Source organism: Pleuronectes platessa, chromosome 2 (genome assembly GCF_947347685.1).
Source record: "Pleuronectes platessa chromosome 2, fPlePla1.1, whole genome shotgun sequence".
Lineage (NCBI taxonomy): Eukaryota > Metazoa > Chordata > Actinopteri > Pleuronectiformes > Pleuronectidae > Pleuronectes > Pleuronectes platessa.
The window spans coordinates 976,730-999,382 of NC_070627.1; the positions used below are offsets into that span (position 1 = coordinate 976,730).

The window sequence follows — 22,653 nt, forward strand, 5'->3', positions numbered from 1 at the left end:
GATGTTACAGTCAGACATGTGTCTTCTGTTTAAAAGTGTTTTTAATACATGACACACGTCACATCTCGTGATGGACACGCTCGTCTTCAGTCTCTCTGCCACAGTTCATGACGGGTTCGCAGGAGGACATTCCTTCATGCCGAGGGTTTAACATCGGTATGTCACCTGCATGAGAAGGAGCAGGGCTGAATGAATTACTGCTTCTGTGCAAACAAAGATCTTCTACTGTCAGTGTTTGCTTCCTGAGCTTCACTTGATTCTCAGTCTGCACCTTTAACATCTCAGCTTCTCACGCTCCTGCTCCAAACTCACATGCACAAAGTGAATAGAGAATATCTCTGCTCCTATCAGGTCTACGTGATTAACTCTGGTATCTATATCAACGTTAAAACCAGTTTGACACCACAAATGTGTTTGTAACACCAGTCAGACGAGGTTTCTTGTTTGCTCCGTGGCTTCTCTCATGATCGATCCACTCAGGACCACTTTGCTTGAAATGTCACATCACTGACCAACTTTACTGAAGGGTCAAGAGGTCAAGCTGTCCCACGTTTCAATCAATGTTCAAATTTCCAATAAAAGGTCCCAGCCCGACTCAACGTCTAAAGAGAGAAAACATTTTAGACTGAATGTCCAGTTCCTCTGATAATCCACATGACAACATAATTTTTATAGTTGAGATATGAACAGCAGTTTTTATTCCATCTAAACACAACTGTTTACCAAACAAGCAGATTCATTAATGTCTCTTATGGTTTAAGTCTCAATATCTTCTCAATCTTCACTGAGTGAATTTCATGCTCCAAAGGTCTGAAGTCAAATCAGATTTGGTTTGAGCTGAACATCAGATGCAAAGTTCCTGTGGGTGCGGTCGCTTCCTTTAAACTGTGGTTTACCTTTTGTTGCACTGAAACATACTGGAAGTCACTGGCAGGGATCAAAGCTCAGCAGCGTCTGAAGCTTCAGTGGTGCATCAGGATCGATCAGTCCCTGCTGAGATATTCTGGAGCAAACTCCAACGCTGGGCTCCAGAGGTTCTCTAATGAGCTGATCGACAGCGTGCCGGGCTTCGTTGATAAGTTTGGATCTGCTGTGGCCACGTTAACTTCAGTCCCAAATACTGTTGGACTTGGTGCGTTGGTGATTTCCATGATCTTGGAGATCATCGTCAAGAGCAGAACACAAACAGATGGTACCTACAGCATGATCCGACGAGTGTTTGCTGAAGAGAAAGGTTCATCTGTCCGGGACACGATGACAGAGTACGTGAGACGCCATCGCACATTCATGAAGAACGAGCAGCGTTTGCGACTGGAACTCAACAGGTTAGAGATGCAGCTGAGCGGCCATCTCACCATCCTCAGGAACTCCCTGCTGCTCGATGGACACCTCACTTCCCGTGGGTTTAAAATCTGGGTTAATGGAGCCTTCTTCCACCTCCAGATGTTGATCCACGAGGCTCGACTGAATCATCAGGCTGGACAACTGACACCAACTCAAGTGGATTCCATCAACACGTACGTGGATTTGTACCTGCAGGACCTGGACCAGTTGCTGGAGAAATATGAGACTTACTTGACCACTGTCACCAGAGTCCATTTCCATTCGCATTACAAGAGCCGTCGAAGGTCTAAATGTCTTATAACAAATTTGGAGTCCAACTGGGAAATACCTCATCAAACTTGGGATGAAGACCATTGTGCAGGTGAAGCTTTGACGAAGGCCTATGTAAATCAGATTGTCTCAAAATATCCACCAATCACAGAGTTGAAGAGTCATTTTAGAAACGTCAAGAGCAGCATCAACGTTCTAATCAAACAACACAACACATTCAGTCTGGGTAAACGACCTCCGATCACATACTACTTTCAAATTGTTTTCCAGAAGGATCGTGAGACGTCGTCTGATAGTTAATCACTGAGCAACATGACCGAGTGAATCCAGCTCATGAGGAAGGATCAACTCAAAGTGTCATTTAAAGCTGATTTACTTTAATCCTCTCATCCACATGTGGAGTTGAGCTCTTCTTATTTCTCTGTATTGTCATTTTAAAGATGTGAGTAATGTGATTGTGACTTTGTTGTGTTGTTTCTGCTGCTTGTTGTTAATGATTTAAAAAATGAAAATAAGTGAACAAAGTTTCTGGCATTTCTTTCTGATCCTGAGTCAGAAGTTAGAAACAGAACGTCTCTGCATGGATGAGGATTTTAATAAAGTGAGAAATATGAGTTGTCTGGACTCAAACAAAGTTCATGTCAACAGATGAATGAACCAAACTGTGTCACAAACATTGTTGAATTAACGGAAATTAAACTATGAATCAACAAGATTGTGTGCGTGCAGTTTTGTTGCTGATTTTACATCTTGTGAGTTGATTTTAAATTACAAATAAAGTCACATGTTCTTTCTCTTTAACAGAACCGTGTTTACGCTTAAATAAAAACGATTCAACGCACAAAATGCAAAGTACAAAAACATAAAGATAAAGAAAACCCAACCAAGTTCATGACAAGTACGAATCCAGAAAACACACAACTAAAAGCAACACAACCACATAAACACAAAGACTAATGAAAATGATAAACAACAAATCACACAATCACGTCAGTTATTTAAAAATTCAAGAAAAAGTTTGTTATTGTCCTGAATTAACATGAGAGACGTGTTCATCACACACACTGACTACACGCACAAACACACACTGACTAAACGCACACACTGACTACACACACACACTGACTACACACACACACACACACACTGACTACACACAGTCAACTACATCACATTGCTGCCATCTAGTGGTTTAAACATACCCTTACATTATACAGCGGTGTCTACAAATACGTAAAACATACACTAATACACACACACAGTAACACTATTACACACCTAAATAACACACACACACACACACACACATACACACGAATACACGCATACAGAACGCACACACACACATACGGGTCTTTATGATATAAACAGACTTCTTCTCCAAACCAGCCCGGTGGTGGTTTACGGGGACTACCCTTTCCCATGGTCCTGGAGCAATGGGAGTCAGGTTAACACACTGCAAAAAATCAGAAACAAATTCAGCTCACTGTACAATGAAGGCACAAGCTACATGACTCTATACACACGGTTCTGACTGGGTTGTGGTTTTTGCAGTCATCGCTCTTTTGGACAAATGTGTGACATTCGAGGACACAACAAACAATGTTGGGACTTTAAAGGGACAATGACGTCCCCTTTTAAATAGCTCCCAATAATATAAACACACACCTGACAGCACACAGCATAAGGGGGACCATCATTTTATTGCTGTAAAATTAGGTTAAACATTATCTATTTGTTCAAATAAGAACACAATATATATATATAAACAGAAATCACTTATAAATAAGGAATCTCAATTCTGAGCTTAAACACATGATGAAGATAAACAGAACTGGAAGTTTTTTTGCATTTCTTTGCAGCGAATTTTAAATAACTTTAGCATTTTTAAACAGGATTTGCATAAAGCAAAAACCTAATTTCTTAGCAGCCACACACGCTACAAACAAAAAACACGACCACTATGAACTTCTATTAGCTTGTCTGCTGAAGTATTACTTGTTTCCATTTTTCAATAACATATTTTTAGAAACATAGTGCCTTTTAAAATGTTAAAGCATCAGCCAAACCACAATGGAAACAAAAACAAATGAACACAAGTCAGTGTATTTACAGCTCTTGCTGCTCTGCCTGCCTCTTTGCAGTTGTTCCCCGGATTCTCACAAAGTCTCTTATATTTTGCACTGTTCGTTGTGCTCACACGGAGCCTTCCACCATCTTGCAGTGACTGTATTCATGCTGGTGGCTAGTCTTCCTTTGATAATGCGACTTTTGAAGTGTCTCATTAGGTGCAGCCAGCTCAGCCTTTGACCAGATCTTCTTTTTTACTTTTCTGAAATCATGATCTTGATGAGTTTTGCTTGGAAGATATACAGGAAAATATGTAGAAATCATTTGTCACACAAACACAAAACTTAATGTGTTGACTACTTGGATCCACCAAAACTTCTAACTAATTCCACTAATTGTTTCTTTGATGAAAATTCTTGATAACTTGTTTCCTGTTGACGGTTCACTTGATATGAAACAGATGAATGAACCAAACTGTGTCACAAACATTGTTGAATTAAAGAAAATTAAACATGAATCAACAAGATTGTGTCAGTGTAATTTTGTTGCTGATTTTACAGCTTGTGAGTTGATTTTAAATTACAAATAAAGTCACATGTTCTTTCTGTTTTACAGAACCGTGTTTACACTTAAATAAAAACGATTCAACACACAAAATGCAGAGTACAAAAACATAATGATAAAGAAAACCTAACCAAGTTCATGACAAGTACAAATACAGAGAAAACACAACTAAAAGCAACACAACCACATAAACACACAGACTAATGATAATAATAAACAACAATTCACACAAACACGTCTGTTATTTAAAAAATCTATAAAAAGTTGTTATTGTCCTGAATTAACATGAGAGATTTTTTCATCACACACATTGACTACACGCAAAAACACACACTGACTACAAACACACACATATTGACAACGCACACACACACACACACAGACTACACACACACACTGACTACTCACACACACACTAATACATACATATGGAACACTGAAACACACACTAATAAACATATACATCACACACTATACTTACTTTGAATAGAACTCTATACTTTATACTCTATAGTCAGCAGGACAAGAGAAAACTTTCAAATGTCCACAAAACAAATACCAACACACTGTGTGAGTTTTGCTGAAGTTAATATTTGCTCTAAACTTCTGGACTTTGACAAACTGGCCCTCAACAGAAGAATCAACAAATACTCCTGCCTCTCCTCAGACCTGGTTGGTCGCTGATGTCCTCGTACTTCCTCCTTACCTGGCAGCTGCCTCTGGACTTTATCTTCTTGCTTCCTGACTTATTCAGTCTTGTGGTTCTGTGGTCGAGTCTCAGAGACTGAGCATGAAAACATGGGCGGTGGATACTCACAGGAAGAAATTGACAGATTCTCTGTTATCTACTATGACATTTCTTTACAGAACCCATGCCTCTTACCAGATGTGGGCATCGATCAGTCCCTGCTGAGATATTCTGGACCAAACTCCACTGCTGAGCTTCAGAGTTTCTCTAATGAGTTGATCGACAACGTGCCGGACTTCGTTGATAAGTTTGGATCTCTTCTGGCCCCGTTAACATTAGTCCCCAATGCTGTTGGACTCAGTGCGTTGGTGATTTCCATGATCTTGGAGATCATAGTCAAGAACACGGCAGAAGCAAGCGAGGAATCGTACAGCATGATGCGACGAGTGTTTGCTGAAGAGAAAGGTTCATCTGTCCGGGACACGATGACAGAGTACGTGAGACGCCATCGCACATTCATGAACGATCAGCAGCGTTTGAGACTGGAGCTCCACAGGTTAGAGATGCAACTGAGCGGCCATCTCACCGTCCTCAGGAACTCCCTGCTGCTCGATGGACACCTCACTTCCCGTGGGTTTAAAATCTGGGTTAATGGAGCCTTCTTCCACCTCCAGATGTTGATCCACGAGGCTCGACTGAATCATCAGGCCGGACAACTGACACCAGCTCAAGTGGATTCCATAAAAACGTATGTGGATTTGTACCCGCAGGACCTGGACCAGTTGCTGGAGAAATACAAGACTTACTTGACCACTGTCACCTCAAGGTTTAAGATGGTAGAGTGTTCCACGTTTCTATGCTTCGGAGAGTATTGTCGTATCACAAATAGTGAGTCCAACTGTAAAATAAAGCATTACACTCGGTATGGTGAACCCTGTGACGGTGAAGGTAAAGCTTTGATAGAGGCCTATGCAAATCAGATTGTCTCAAAATATCCACCAATCACAGAGTTGAAGAGTCAGTTTATAAACGTCAAGAGCAGCATCAACGTTCTAATCAAACAACACGACACATTCAGTCTGTGGTAAACGACCTCCGATCAGTCTCCTACACCAGTTTCATCTTATTCACCGTAAACACGTCTAACTGTGCAAACGTCACATGGTAGTGAGGCAAAGAGCAGGAGAAGGATCGTGAGACGTCGTCTGATAGTTAATCACTGAGCAACATGACCGAGTGAATCCAGCTCATGAGGAAGGATCAACTCAAAGTGTCATTTAAAGCTGATTTACTTTAATCCTCTCATCCACATGTGGAGTTGAGCTCTTCTTATTTCCCTGTATTGTCATTTTAAAGATGTGAGTAACGTGATTGTGACTTTGTTGTGTTGTTTCTGCTGATGTTGTTAATGATTTTAAAAATGAAAACAAGTGAACAAAGTTTCTGGCATTTCTTTCTGATCCTGAGTCAGAAGTTAGAAACAGAACGTCTCTGCATGGATGAGGATTTTAATAAAGTGAGAAATATGAGTTTTCTGGACTGAAACAAAGTTCATGTCAACAGATGAATGAACCAAACTGTGGCACAAACATTGTTGAATTAAAGAAAATTAAACCATAAAGCAACAAGATTGTGTGCGTGCAGTTTTGTTGCTGATTTTAAAGCTTGTGAGTTGATTTTAAATTACAAATAAATTCACATGTTCTTTCTCTTTAACAGAACCGTGTTTACACTTAAATAAAAACTATTCAACACACAAAATGATGAGTACAAAAACATAATGATAAAGAAAAAGTTCATGACAAGTACGAATCCAGAAAACACACAACTAAAAGCAACACAGCCACATAAACACAAAGACTAATGATAATAATAAACAACTATTCACACAAACACGTCAGTTATTTACAAAATCAAGAAAAAGTTTGTTATTGTCCTGAATTAACATGACACACACACTGACTACACACACACACACACACACACAACGTCTACACACACACACACACACACAGACAAACACACACTGACCAGATGCAGTGATCCAGATGAGAAGGAGTCGAGATGAACGGTTCTGCCGATGCAAAGACAGAGAAAGAGACAGACAGGTTATACTGTCCCTGTCCGTAGGGGGCGCTACAGACAGAGAAAGACACAACCAGGTTATACTGTCCCTGTCCGTAGGGGGCGCTACAGACAGAGAAAGAGACAGACAGGTTATACTGTCTCTGTCTGTAGGGGGCGCTACAGAGCCTCTAACATTCCTGATGAAACAGTCCCGTGGGCAGGTTCACTAACATGTGTTGCATTTTAAAGGCTTGTGTAACTCCAGAACAAATCCAGAAAACGACAGTTTGAGTCCTGAACCCAAAAGGAAGTCCGCTGGTCTCTGCACGTGTCGCGTCCTATCGGTCGCAGGAGCCAATCACAGGTCGTCAGTGTTTCACGGTGCCCTCACGAGACAAACAACTATTCAAACACGAAGACATGAAAATCGTTTCACTCTCTCGTGTTCACAACCCAAGAAACACGAGCTGTTGTAGCTGAGCAGGAGGGAGAGGGAGGTGTGAATCTGACCGTCTGGAAGAAGACAGGAGAAGAAATGAGAGAGGAGAAACCAGGATGGAGAGAACAGAGGGTCAAAAAGAAGAGGAGAAGTTTGAGGGAGAAAAGGTTGAGAGAGGAAGAAGAGGAGGTGTCAGAGACCTGAACTCACAAATCTCTTCTCTGGTCAAGGTTCAGCCACATTTTCATTTCACAACTAAATTATGTCTGTCCATCCATATATCTATATCTGTCTGTGTGTGTGTGTGTGTGTGTGTGTGTGTGTGTGTGTGTGTGTCTGTCTGTCTGTCTGTGTGTCTGTCTCTCGGTCTGTTTGTGTCTCTCTCTCCCTCTCTGTCCCTCGGTCCATTGTCTCTCTCTCTCTCCCTCTCTGTCTCTCATCCCTTCTCTCGCTCTCTCTCTCTCTCTCTCTCTCTCTCTCTCCCTTTCTCCCTCCCTCTCTCCCTTTCTCCCTCCCTCTCTCTCTCTCTCTCTCGCTCTCTCTCTCCCTCTCTGTCCCTCGGTCCATTGTCTCTCTCTCTCTCCCTCTCTGTCTCTCATCCCTTCTCTCGCTCTCTCTCTCTCTCTCTCTCTCTCCCTTTCCCCCTCCCTCTCTCCCTTTCTCCCTCCCTCTCTCTCTCTCTCTCTCTCTCTCTCTCTCTCCCTCTCTGTCTCTCATCACTTCTCTCGCTCTCTCTCTCTCTCTCTCTCTCTCTCTCTCTCTCTCTCTCTCCCTTCCTCCCTCCCTCCGACCCTCTCTCTCTCTCTCTCTATCTCTCTCTCTCTCCCTTTCTCCCCTCCCTCTCTCTCTCTCTCTCTCTCTCTCTCTCTCTCTCTCTCTCTCTCCCAGCTCTACTGAGTCTGCGCAATGGGCGCTCGTCAGGCGCAGAAAACCAACAGAGGGTGAGAGACAACACACGCACACGCACACACGCGCGCAGAGGGGAAGAGAGAGGGATGAGGCTCCAGCGCACGGACCGACTCCTCCGGTAAACAAGCGGCGCACGAGTCTGGAAATCGCCGGAGGGGGGGGGTGGGGGGAGATACCGGGGACACGGCCATGGCGACGGGAGGTGGAGGAGGTGGAGGAGTGAGGCGGAGGAGGAGAGCGGGGCTGCCGGGAATCTGCTGGAAAACAACCTGCTACTTCCCGCTGCTGCTCTGGGTCGTTTCCGTGTGTGGAGAGGAGAAGACGTTCATCGTGGAGGTGAGTGCCCCCCCCCCCCCCCCCCCCCCATCCATCCATCCAAACACCGTCACCTGGAGAGGAGTGTGTGTTTTTATGCGCCTTTCCATCTCTCTCCTTTTCTCTCCTTTTCTCTCTGTGTCTCTGTGTCTCTCTCTATCTCTCTCTCTCTCTCTCTCTCTCTCTCTCTCTCTCTCTCTCTCTCTCTCTCTCTCTCTATCTCCATCCTTCCGGTGAGGAGGCTCATGGAGATAAAAGATTCAGTGGGATGAATAAATGAACAGAGCATCAGCGCGTGATTGAGGATCCTCGCTCTGATCTTTTGTTTCCAGAAGCACGGAACCTTCTCCAGTTAAACCAGTGCACACAAACCAGTAGGCCCCATGTTTCACTGTGGGAATGTTACATCAGGAGCTGGTGGGAGGAGGATGGAGGGGGTGGTCGGTCCAAGATGGTGAGGGGCCGGGAGCTGGCTGGTTATTGTGTTGTCGATGCTGCACATGTGTGTTGCCTCCTCAGTGGTGGAACAGATCATTGGAGTGAACCTGAACGAGTGAGCTGCTTTCATGTGAACAAAGCCACCCCCCCCCCCCTTCCACCTCTCCTCACTCTCTCCCTTCATCACTGGGTCCAAATATAGCCTCCCTCAATAATTTATTGAAATGGCAGGAGAAGAGAAAGTTCTGTGTTGAGGTGGGAACGTGTGTGTGGTTGAGATGATGCTCCCGGTGAAGTGTCTTCAGGAGGAGAAGATCCTCTCCTGTAGGAACACACACATGTTGTGATGCTTTGTTACCTTGCTGCAGATGTTGGCCACGTGTTGTGAGGAGATCTTCCTGACTTCCAGCTCCGGGAGACCTGATCAGTGGCGTTAAGTGATGTTTGTGTTGCTTGTGACACTTTCCTCCAGACAAAGGAATGGCCTGTGGCTGCTCCCAGCCGGGGTCTGTCATGGTGCCGCACAAAGGACGAGATGTTTTCACCCAGCCCGGTTCTTTACCCTGTGAAATCATAATCCTCCCCGTGCTGCACGTCATGCTAATGTGGCCTCGCACACATGCACTGTACAGTTTTCGCCACAGTTCAAGCTTTGATTGCAAAACGTTCCAGAAGGTGTGAAATCCTCCGGCTGACGGATCAGTTCCAGTGTCATGAGAAACAAAGACGTGTCTGAGGAGGACGAGAGGAATTCACCACGCTCATTCTCATTATTAATTCATCCGCTGATCGATATCTCAACAGAAATAACAGAAACTGAGAAAAATGACCATAAATCGCCTCGCTAGATTCTTCAAAGAGTTTAATGTCTGAAGAAATTCAAAACAAAGAAAATCCGACTATTTACAAAATCACACGAGGGAGGATTTGGTGTCTTTGCTCGGAAAGTAATGATGTAATCAGCAAATATCTGCTGATGAATTTGTTAAGATCTTCTTGAAATCTGGTGAATAAATAAAGACAGGTATAGTGAGGACTCGTTCACACCTGGTGGGTTCCAGACCCTCAGACTGCACCAGCAGGTGTGAAAGGTTCCTCAGACCACGGCTCTTCTGAGAGAGGATGAAATTATTTTGAATAGTCTCGTCAGTGGAGCTAATTTCCTAGCACCCCCCCCCCCCCCCCCACAACTGACACCACGCCCACGTCAGATGCCGTCTACAAACCAATCAGAGTCAAGTATAGGTAGACTCCGCCCACGTCGCTGATGGCATCAGGACGTACGTTTGTCGGATTAAATTACAAAGTGAAGCCAGAACAAACAGATCAGATGAAACCTGGAACCAACATGAAGCTTCAGACTCAGAGGAACATCTGAGGTGGAAGTTACGAGACAGCAACACGAGAAATAATCCTTTACTGATAGCTACTCGTGACCTGGGAGCGATTGTCGTTAGTTGTTCCTCTGTTCGTTTTTCACGCAGCTCCTCGCAGTGAAAACACACACCGCCTCACGGTGTCTTTGTGCGACCACATGAGTGTTCGCTCGACGATGCACACGCTCTGTGTCGTGATGGGCCTCCTGGTTTCCTGGATCAAAGGTTCAGTGCAACATCAAAGACGGAGCATGTTTGTGGGGCCGAGCGCGACCGACTGATGATGAAACCTCTTTGTTACTTGTGTGTTTTTCTCTGTGAAGGTTTGTTGCAGGTCGTCTTCTGTTGTTGTGTTTGAAAAAGGCTCAGAGACGCTGGTCCAGCCATTTAACAGATCTGTTGTGTGTTGGTGCTCTCAGTTTCTGTCCCACTCATGTTTGACGGTTGTCTGTGTGTGTGTGTGTGTCTGTGTGTGTGTGTGTCTGTGTGTGTGTGTGTGTGTTCAGAGATGATGGCAGCTCTGCGGTGGAGACTGGGACTTGTGAGGCTGGATGCAGACGTCATGTACGTGATGTTTCTCTGTGAAGCGACACATGAATTATGTTCATGTGTGAAACCAGCTTGGATACTGGGATTTAATGAGCTGGTTTCCATCGAGTCTGATGCAGAGTTTCACAGAGTGAACATTTCAAACACACTGTATCGGCCCACGTTGACAATTAAAGACAAATTAACAACAAACTACATTTAAAAAGAGAATAAATATGTACGAATGAGAGTGGAAGTGTGTACATACAGCATCGAGCCATATTTATTAGATTATATTAGATAATGAGTTAAACAATAGAGCACAGGGAAAGTGTCAAATATAATGATATAGGAAATAAAGTAGAAAAAAAAAAATATAAGAAATATCAGTAAAGACACCAAGAAGACATGCTCTTTACTCAAGCACATTTATCTATGATGTTTATTTCTTTCAACATCATAATTTAACGAGGTCAAAGAAAACTTTTTGTAGCATCCTACCTGGTTCATCACAACTTTTCAAAATAAAAGCTCTGCACTTCAGCTTGATAGAAAGCGTTACAGCAGCGAAGCAAACGTTGAGCTTTTGCTTTGAAGACAAATTGCTGAAGAGGAAGTGAATCAATGAATGTTTTTTTGATGCGACTTAGATCAGCAGCACTGGGGGGGGGGGGGGGGGGCTCTGGGGGGCTTTAAACACAATATTACACCTGAGAACTGGACTAAATGAGGCTGCACTTACAGGATCATAGTTGTGTGTGTGTGTGTGTCTGTGTGTGTGTCTACACTCTGCAGGCGGCTCAGTATTCATGGCTTCTACCAGTCGTCTTAAGCTTTGTCCTGATTTGCCGTCGTCCTCGGAGTGAAGCGCTCTCTCTCTCTCTCTCTCTCTCTCTCTCTCTCTCTCTCTCTCACGGAGCCTGCTGTGCCTCCCAGTGCATTGTTTCACTCTCCTTCCTCTTTATTCATCCCTCACTCTCTCTGTAGTTCTCTGTCTTCACTTTCCCTCACTCTAGCCATTGTCTTTCTCGTCCGCCCACACACACACACACACACACACACACACACACACACACACACACACACATAAATAGAGACTTGTCATCATGCATTTGATGAGAGGATTGTACCATTTGAGGACATGAACATCTTCTGCTCATGTTCAGGTTGATTGTTTTAATTTGTTTTATTACTCAAACAGCCGGGACAGAGTGAATCATGATCAATACACAGTTGTGTCTGTGTGTGTGTGTGTGTGTATGGGTGGAGTGTTATAGGACACCACTGACATGAGGTCATAGCTTTGAGCCAATCAGTCCCACCTGTGTGTTCTTCAAAAGGGTTTTACATGACACCACCACAAGAAACTGTGTGTGTGTGTGGGGGTCTGTGTGCGTGCCTGCGTGCGTGTGCGTGTGTGTGTGTGTGTGGGTGTGTGTGTGTGTGTGTGGGTGGGATATGAGCCTTAATCTTCTATTTGAGGGATGGTCCTGCTCCAGGTTTGGAAACTACAGCTCCCAGAATGCTTTGTAGGAAGTAAACTGAAGAATTATGTTGATTTATTGTCGTCATTTTTCAAAGTAGGAGATAATGATTTTCATGAAGGTGTGAGTCATCGTGTGTGTAGACAGAGATGACAGTGAACACACACAGTGCGATGAGCAGTTCAGTGTGGGGACTCCTGGTTCTTCACCTCTCTCTCTCTCTCTCTCTCTCTCTCTCTCTCTCTCTCTCTCTCTCTCACTATCTCTCCCTCTCTCTCTCTCTCTCTCTCTCTCTCCTTTCATTAAATAGTGAAACACTGTTTATTAAAATGGACGTGGACTTCAGGTCTGAAACCTGTCTTCTGTGTACTGACCAGCAGGGGGCGACTCCTCTGGTAGTTTCTATAGAAAGTGACTTCTCTCTTTCTAACGTCAGTGAACATTCAGGAGTTTCTGTCTCTGTCTCTAGTTTCAAGTCTTCTTCAAACAGCTGAGGATCATTTAGTGAATTATGATCATTTAGAGTCAAACAGACCATAAAGCACCAGATGTGTTGGGGGGGGGGGTGGGGTATACAACAGTATGATTGACAGCTAGTAGTGTCCAATTGATGCAGGTGGCAGGTATATGTGGGCGTGTCCTTGAGCTCTTAGTGAGGCTCCACCCCTTGCTCCTCCCAATATGGTTACGTCTGGTTTTGAAAGAACCAAAATGGCGCTGAACAAACACGTCTTCTGCAGATTCAATGACCTCCATGTGGACGTCCTCCATGTTCTGCGTGGAGCTCGTTCCGTCCTCTGCCGAGTCTCGTCCGTCTCACCGGGTCAAAGAGACAAAATTAACTTCCAAACATCTCCGACGAATATAACAACTAATAGCGTCTGATTGGTCGATGTGACCGTCTCGTCTTCTCTGCTGTTTTCACGTGTTGGCTCCTCTTGTGCATCAGAACTTAGTTGTTGTTGTTGTTGACTCAGTGAAACTCACAAACTGTCATGAGAGGGTTTATACCGTGAGCAGAACGCCCGTCGGGCCGATCGGGGGGGAGAGCGTGACGGGCTGCACTCGAGCTGAGAGATGGTAAATAGTTTAGCAGAGGGCGGGTGTATTTATATCACAGCAGACGGATGGAGGAGAGGAGCTGACGAGGCGACACACGGGTGGAGGCGTCGGAGAAACAGGCCGATGAACAAGTGACAGAAAACAGAGTGGAGCCATAAACCGCTCGTGAAAATGGACGTAAACACTTTTTATAACAAGATGGCGCTGGACAAAATGTTCAAACTGTGGTTTCAAACCAGCAACTCACAAACGGTGACGTCCCGACGGGTTCATGCTCACAACACGACACGCTGTCCAAAATCCAGAAACACACAATTTACACAGATATAAGATCTCATGCTGGAGAAGCTGCAGCCATGTGAGACATTTTAAAATCCTTCTTTTTAGTGACATTGTGTTAATTGGTTCATAAGTGATGACGTCAACAACTTCCCAATCGCAAACACGTCTTTCTGATTATCCCGACACGTGGACGGACAAATGGACTGGTGTCTGGCTACAGCACCGGTCATCAACCCTCCTCCTCCATGTTAGCTGACGGGACATGAACCAAACTAAGGAATCAAAGTAGACGTTAAATAAAAGTTTAAAGATGTTTCAGGTCGTTCTTCTCTCTCTGAAGTTTGTTCAAGTTTCTGATCAGTTTGGTTTGAATCAATTATTTGATGATATGAAAACAGGCTGAGACGTGATGATTGACAGCTGACACTCACTCCTGATTGGTCGAGTTCATTTCCACATTTTAAACTTTTATTTATTCATCTTTGTATTTCCATTCATTTCCGTGTTCTTTGACGGTTTCATGTCAACGTTCACCCCTTTGGTCGCTTTGTGGTGTCTTTCATCTCAATGGGGGGGGGGGGGGGGGGGTGCTCCCCGTGGGCTCGGTGCCATGTGACACGTCATGTTCACATTTACAGTTGGGATTAAAATCAGATTAGATCAGATCTGAATGAGTCATATCAACACAGCTAATGTGTTGAGCAGGAACACAACGTTTAGTCGGTCAACCACGATAAATACACAACAGCTGATCTCAGTTTGTGTTCATCGTCTTTGGAATCCAGACATTATTCTATTTTCACGCAAACATTGTCCGGACTGGCGAGGTGTCTCGGGAGCTTCGGTGTTTTCTGTGCATGTCTGAAAGCAGCTTGGAGAGACAGTGGAGGCTCAGCAGAGGACGAGGACGGGGGACGTCTCTGAATGGAGACAATGTGGTGGTTTAGAGGTTTAGTTTAAATATACTGATGTAGAGACGCCATAAACACTTGAATCTACGTAAACATGGATCCTGTTTGAAACACTATGTGGCGTTATGAGCCGTGGTCATCACATACATGTAGATATTATTTATACTTCATAACCTTTATCTGCTGAAGAGGAAGTGATGAGCGGTGTGGAGGCTGCCCGGTCTGGAGCTGCAGCACACTTTGAAATATTAATGAGTAGAGAAGGACTCAGCCCCCCCCCCCCCCCCGACTTCTCCTCTTTTAGCTCCATTGTTTTCATTTGTCTCTCTCCGTCGTTCCCTCGCTCTCAGGAGGCTCGTGTTGCGTCACATTAAAGAGACGACAGCGATGCAAAGAAATAATTTTACAGCGTCATGAAAATCATATGAGAAAACTTGTGGATTTGGGATCGGCTCTTTCCTTTCTTCCCCTCCTCTCGGTTTCTCTCTGACATGCCCGATAAGTCCATCGTCTCTCTTCTCCTTCCCTCAGCCCGAGTCGGTTTTTATCCTCCTTTATTTAGTGGTCCCACTGTTTCCTCTTCTTCTTCCTCTGCTCTTCCTCCTCTGCAGAGAGAAAAGTCCTGTGAGTCCGTTGTGTGCTGTTGTTGTTCAGTGTTTGTGACTCAGGAGTCGTCCCACACAACTTCTTCTTCTCATAAAACCACAAATATGAAATAAAATCACAAACAACCATTAGAAATGAAGCATTAACTCAAACTGGCTCCAGCTCTGGTTTGTTGTGAAGGATTTTATATTTATATAAACTCAGATATTAATGAGTTTAAAAGCTGCAGGTCACCCAGCTCCTGGTTTCTCGGTCTTTGTCTTTGGAGACGCTGAGTCCGTTGACATGTTTGAAGACAAAATGAGTGACGCTCTCAGATGAAGCCGAGTCACGGCTTGTGGAGATCGCTCCAGTGAAGAGGCTTTTTGTGGAGAGAGAGCGTTTAGTCCTGACTGGAAAATGACATCTCAGTAACACGCTCTTTAATATTTCATGAGCGTTTCTTGGTGGGGAAGGTTTCTGTCGTTCATCATCCGGGGTCATCAGCACGATTCAGTCAGAACTCTGGTCAGTGGTTCCTCCTGCAGGTCAATGAACTAATCTCCTCTTCTCCTCTCCTCCCTCAGACCTGGCTGAAGAACTACGGTTACCTGCTGCCTCACGACCTCCGCACCTCCGACCTGCGGCAGGAGAAGGCCATGCAGTCGGCTGTGGCCGCCATGCAGCGCTTCTATGGGATTCCTGTGACGGGCGTCCTGGATGAGACGACCATAGAGTGAGTCAAAATGTTAGATTCAATTTTGCAGGTTTTTTCATCACCGTAAAAACGCTGCATTTACCTCTGTGTGAAATCGAAGATGAATCGTTTGGAACGTTTCTCTCGGTGGTAAATCTTCTGGCGTTAACTCTCAGTCTCTGTGATCTGTTTGCTTTCATTAACCTTAACGCTTGGAGAGGTTAATAACCCACAGACTGAGCCCGTGAAGCGTCCGACCCAACGTGTTGAGTTTTTGCCGTGAGCGTAGAAGTCTTGAGTTTGGATGAATAAGTTGAGATTGGTTGTGTTCAGGTGGATGAGGAGACCTCGCTGTGGCGTCCCAGATCATCCTCACACCAGCCGCCGACAGAGGAACAAACGCTACGCCCTGACCGGACAGAAATGGAGAGATAAGAAGATCTCGTACAGGTATCCATCCATTTGTCCATTTATCCATTTATCCATCCACTGCTCCCTCCTTCTCTCTCCCTGTCTGAACGTTGCTCGGCCTAATGTAAATGATCTGCGTCCCACGGGACCCAGAGTGCATCTCACATCTCATCCTCCCACTCCTCTTTCCACGTCGGCTCCTCCAGCCTCATGGTGTGGTTGTGCAGTGAAAGCCTCGGCTGCACCATGATCCCACCAGCAGCTTGGTCCACGTGCTCTGCTGCAGGTCTGATGCAGATTAGAGACTCCACCTGAGCTTCAGTGAACAACAGCTCTCCTTGTGTTTTCAGAAGCTTCAGTGTAAACCTGTAAAATATGTAAACCACCATGTCTCCTCCGTGTCTCCTCCTCTGCGTCCCATGTCTTTAGAAGGTTGTCGAGCTATTAACTAGGAGTGTTCAGAAAAAGTAAAGTACTGAGAATACTTCATCACTTCCTTTTGGAGAAACTGACATTTGTGATGTCACCGAGGAAACTATCTGGACTTCAGTTTAGGTTTGAGAGCTACAGCCTTGATTTCTTACTTTAACCTCTTTGATGATTTGTCTGTTTTCTTTATCGCCTCCTGTTTCCAGAACAGTGAGATATTCACAACATGTTATTTAGTTTCTTTAGTAAAATCCTTTAAAAAATTCTAGAATTCTAATCTGTTTACAGCCTCCTCTTTTTCTCCTTTTCTCTCCTCCTTCACCTCGAACCCCCCCCCCCCCCCCCCTCCGTGTTGTCTTCAGCTCTGCCGCCACTTTTCATTACTCTACTAAATATAATCGTTTTTTAACTTAATTGTTCTTCCTCGGATCCGAAGCGTCTTTCCAGGCGACCCCGTCTCCCGTGAGTTACTCGCACATGTAGCTTATTTGCAGTGGCTGATCTTTTGGAGGAAGCTGCCTGGACCAGAGTGTTCACCATGCAGACGGCAGAGGTTCTGTTCCAGGGCATTAAACAGGTTAATGGTTTTTTTAAGACCAAGAAGATTTGTGCAAACGAGGTCGAGTGCAAACGACCTCACACCTGCAGTCGTCAATATTTCTGCAGAAGACGTTACTGTGAAGAGATAAAAACAACATGATGTCTTCTCAAAACACAAGTTGTGTTTAACAGTTTCCATCACAAACATGTGTGAACATATTTTGTCCTGTGATTCACGTTTACATCCGACAAACATCCGACCCCACGAACCACATGGAAACGATTAGAATGCAAAGAGACGCATGGAGAGGAGTTTCAGACCCGTGAATCATCACTCAGAGACGCTGAGGCTTCAAGATTATACAACTGTGCATCGCTAAACACAAAACTCCTCTGATGCCTCAGGACAGGGAGGAGAAAAAAGAGCGACTGTCGAGAAAGAGGAAACAAAACTGAGTGAAGGGATGAAAGAGAAGAAAGATGCTTCAGCAACGTTGTTCTTCACTTTCCAATGCAGCTGCTCCTCTGAGGAGGAACTGAGGTGATGCAAATGTAGAAACATCATTGAAGTAGAAAATAGTTTGATCTATTGGGATCAGCACAGTAAATAAAGACTAAAAAACTCAGATGTTTGATGATGACGTAGACGCTCACGACCTCTTGCTGATTGGACGTTGTTGATTCGTCAGTCTCTGATCACATGACCCCCTCTACATGTGAGCTAAACAAATCAGATTGGGAGAATTGGGCCCGAACGCAGCCTCCTCTTTACCTTCCTACTCCCCAGCAGAACTCTCAGCAGGGTGTGTGTGTCCCTGCATATTCAACTGAAGTGCTAGACGTGTGTGTGGGTGTGTGTGTGTGTATGTGTGTATGTGTGTGGGGGGGCACAGTACACCATCTGCTTGTTTTGGCCACAGGTCATTTGGCCAGTTTTATCGTTCCACACCATTTATTCAAATCAGACAACTGCTACTTATCTGTCTGTCTGCCTGGCGCGCACACACACACACACACACACACACACACACACACACACACACAGGGTGGGCTTTATAAAGGGATTTTCATGCACAGTTATGAATCCTCACTCATGCGTTCTCAAACTTACATCCACTGCAGCAAACACATATTTTCATATGTACCATTAGAACACTGGAGTGATGGTTGCTGGAAATGGGCCTCTATACACCTATGTAGATATTTCATTAAAAAACAGATGTTTCAACCTAGAATAGTAATTTGCCACATTCACAATATATAGAGTGTATTTCTGATTAATTTAATGTTATCTTCGTGGAAAGAAACAGTGCTTTTCTTTGAAAATTAAGGACATTTCTATATATATATATACATGTATATACTCTATATATCTGCAGTATAACAAACTCTGTTTTTCTTTTTCACTGCAGCATATCCAACTTCACCCCCAAAGTGGGCGAGAAGGACACGCAGCGAGCGATCCGACAGGCCTTCACCGTGTGGCAGACGGTCACTCCACTGTCCTTCCAGGTCAGAGACCTTCTCCTTTCTCCTCAGCTCCTGTTACATTAACAAATGTTCTGGTGACGTGTCTTTGCTCAGAGGAGTCACCGCTCTGCTCCTCTGCATCCTGCTCAGGAGGTGCCGTACTCGGAGATCAAGAACGAGGGGAAGGAGGCGGACATCATGATCTTCTTTGCCTCCGGTTTCCATGGTGACAGCTCTCCGTTTGACGGAGAGGGGGGGTTCCTCGCCCACGCCTATTTCCCCGGCGCCGGCATCGGAGGAGACACACACTTTGACTCTGACGAGCCCTGGACGCTGGGCAACGCCAACAACGACGGTAAGCTGCTTCATAACTTTGCTCTTTTCTTTGTGCTCCGATCTGTTATTTGGCAAATCGAGAAAATGTAGAACAAATTGGATTCATTTCTTTGTCCTTTGTTCGTGAGTGTAATCACACATGACACCAGGACTGGCCTCTCATTGGCTCCTGGTCAAATTGCATCTTTTCAATTGATTCAATCTTTTTAGTTTGGTCCATGCACCATTTGTTAACATGGAGGAGGAAACAGGGTTTACGACCTGGTGTGGTCAACAAAACAGATACTAATCGTTCTTTATATTAAAACTCATCGATCGATATTGAAAAATGGCATGCTAGCGTCCACAGTGTTCTTGCCGTAGTAGCCTTAGCCTCTGAGTCATTAGTCAGCACATTTTTAGAAGACTTGGGAGGCATTTTTTGTTCTGAAGATTCTACCAAATACTTTTTTGACTCTCAAAATACTACAATGAAATAATTATTTAACCAGGCTATTAACGAATTATTACTTATTTATGTGTCAAAGTTGGGACCTCGTGGTTTACATGTCTAGTCCCTCTGTGTTAAGTTTGACTCAATGTTCAACGTTGCCCCAAAACACATAAAAAGTTACATAAAAGTTCACGTATATCTTAAATGAACATAGTGCCTCAAAATTCTCATCAAACTTTTCCGTAGGTCTTCTTGACCATAACGCGAGTCATGAGTCATCTGATCCTAATATTTTACTTAATGGGTTCAATAATACCTGTCAAACCACACTGGATATCACAGCCTCCATTAAAACAAGTATGAAATCCCCTACTAACACCTCTCCATGGGTTGATGACAGGCTACGAGAACTTCAAAGGCTGTGCAGAAAAAATGAACGCAAGTGGAAAAAGACCAAACTGCATGTCCACTACCTAAATATGAAAGAACTCTTAACTTCCTATAATGACAAAATAAAAATTCCAAGAGCCAACTATTTCTTGAAACTAATCACTAGTAATTACCATAATAACAGGAAAAGTTTTTATCCTTAAGTGCTTGCTCATTGTGGGAACTGTTGGGTTTCTCTATAAACTTAAGGTCTTGAGCTTATTATGTTATGATTTGGCTCTTAAATTCATTTTTGCCATGGACTTTTGTGTGAAGCATGCTGTTACCTCGTTTAGATAAATGCTACACAAATAAAGTTATCAATACTATTATTACTATTATTATTATTATTATGACCCAACTGACATATTGTTAAATATAGGCCTACTCAATTCTAAACAGACACATTTTTTAAACCCCTCATATTAACATAATTTAGCTGTATTTGTACATATTATTATCTGTAAAGTATAACATATAAATTTGTAAAATTTTATAGTTTTATTCTGTATAAAACATTTTTTTTTAACACTTTCATGTTGTAATTTTAACTGTATTGTATTGCTTTTTCTATTACAGTTTTTCTTTGTTAAAACTACAATAATCTGTGAATTCTACAAAGAAATATGATTATTTTAGCATATTTTTAGCTTCAAATTAACAGTTATGTTACGTTCAGTATTTAAAAAAATATTCCTGTAAATTAAACCCTGCTTCATTGTTTTTCAGGGACTTTTATACAGTGTGCACTAATTGTAAGTCGCATTGGATTAAAACGTCAGCTCACCCCCGTCAGAGTTGTCATGAAGGTAGAACCTCGCAATTGAGACTAAAACCATTTTTTGTACCAGGCAGTGAACAGGTTTAATTCTGCTCTAAAGTCGTGCTTTTTAACATGGATGTCAATGGGGATTAGCTCCCTCTTGGAGCCAGGCATAGTGGCCACCCAGTGAACTGCAGCTTTTTACACTTCAGTTTTGGCCTCATCACTCAGATCAGGATGTTGCCCCTTGGGGCACCACCCTGGTATCAGGGTCCAACAATCAAACTGTAAAGATCAGTTTCATTTAGATCTAGTTCGATTAGAAATCTGACTATTTATTACTATTAAAGATTATATAATGAATAGTGAAGGCTATGGAGTTCTTGGCAGTGTAGAGGTTGGCAAATTCACTGATGCAACATTAATGGAAAAACAGATGTGAAAAAAATAACATTTATTATGAATATAATAGAGTATAAAAACACAAATTACTAACGGTGTACTTACTAAACAAAGATAGTTGTGTGAGTATGCATGTGTGTGTGTCGGCGTGCTTTCAAAATGGCGGCTGGCCAAAAAAATAACACCCTTCCCCCTTTGGGAGGTTTGACCACATGGAGTGGGGGTTCAGAGCTAATTAGATTAGTTAGTAAATTACTCAAATAGTAAATTCGTTATGCATGTCTCTGTGTGTGTGCCAAAATAGAGAAAGTTACTAGAGTGGATGCCACGAAAGACTGTGAAGAGCAGAATAACTAATATTACTTTAGAATAATTTATAACCAAAATATCACAACCCGAATCAAGTTTATAAACAACACACAGAATCAAATAAACAGTCTTGCTTAGCCAGTTTAATCATTAAGCCCAGTTGTGTAACCCGTCTTTGGAAAGGGAAAAGAGGTTGCTTGCAGTTCGCAGTTCGTGAAATCATCGGTTGTGTGACTCCTGCCTTAGTGGGTCTGTTGAGCTGTGTAGCTCAGTTTGCTGGTGGAATTTCTCCAGCAGGACAATCCTGTCGCTCTTTAGAGGTTGGTAGATATCGCGATGAGGTTTCCTTGGTGAGATGAGCTGGAAGCTGCACCTTTGAGCTCCTCTTGAAGAGTTTGACGGGCAGAGAAGATACGAGCTGGAGGGATTGTAGAAAGAGAGAGAAGAGGGGGAGACCTGGCCTTATATTGGCTTGTGACCTCACAGGTCATGGGGTTCAGAGTTACCAGTAGGACTTGACCCTTGTGTCTCTGGTGACTTTTCACACCTCTGTGTGAAGTTGAGGCATCCTGGGAGACTGAGTCCCTTTACTCTGGCTTTGTCCAGAACAAAGGACATTCAGTTTCAGGCTTTTCGGCCATGTAGGCCTAAGAGGAGGCCTTTGGTTTCACAAAAACCCTGTCCCAACTATAACTAGCAGCTAGGTCTTTAATGACTAAGTTTATTCAACAAAATGTTTTTGAATATTTAGAAAAGTAGAAATCATAGATTCTTATTAAATTACCTTTGTGTGTTGTATTTGTTGTATCAAAACTTTCCTATTATTTTTCATTGAACTACAAAGGACAGGAAATTATTGAAAAGTTCATAGAAGTGTTTACTCCTATGGTCTTTAGAATAATTTCTTTGGAGTCCACTCTCCTTTGATCATAAAGACCTCATGTGGCTATACTGCACTTAACCTGTTGGCCAACCGCAACAGGTTAACAACCGGTTAACAAACAACAAGGAGAGCAAGATGGAAACAGGAAGCAACAGGTTAACAAACAACAAGGAGAGCAAGATGGCAACAGGATGCAGGTTACCAGGAAACACCCAGGAG

General features: G+C 43.5%; 1 protein-coding gene and 1 long non-coding RNA gene across 2 annotated transcripts in view; one reads left to right on the forward strand and one right to left on the reverse strand.

Annotated features, from left to right (window-relative positions):
- Positions 1 to 23: 23 nt before the first annotated feature.
- Positions 24 to 981, reverse strand: LOC128462356 (uncharacterized). Its single transcript, XR_008342365.1, has 2 exons — positions 897 to 981; positions 24 to 165 (listed from the first exon to the last, which is right to left on the reverse strand). It is a non-coding gene; the product is annotated as an uncharacterized LOC128462356 (long non-coding RNA).
- Positions 982 to 8,540: 7,559 nt separating this feature from the next.
- The window catches only part of mmp24 (matrix metallopeptidase 24), a 37,635-nt gene continuing 23,522 nt past the window's right edge, over positions 8,541 to 22,653 (forward strand). Inside the window, exons 1-5 of the mRNA XM_053447673.1 lie at positions 8,541 to 8,687; positions 15,920 to 16,068; positions 16,363 to 16,479; positions 18,822 to 18,921; positions 19,030 to 19,234. Coding sequence (XP_053303648.1) covers positions 8,541 to 8,687; positions 15,920 to 16,068; positions 16,363 to 16,479; positions 18,822 to 18,921; positions 19,030 to 19,234 — 718 coding nt within the window. The remainder of the gene's footprint in view (positions 8,688 to 15,919; positions 16,069 to 16,362; positions 16,480 to 18,821; positions 18,922 to 19,029; positions 19,235 to 22,653) is intronic.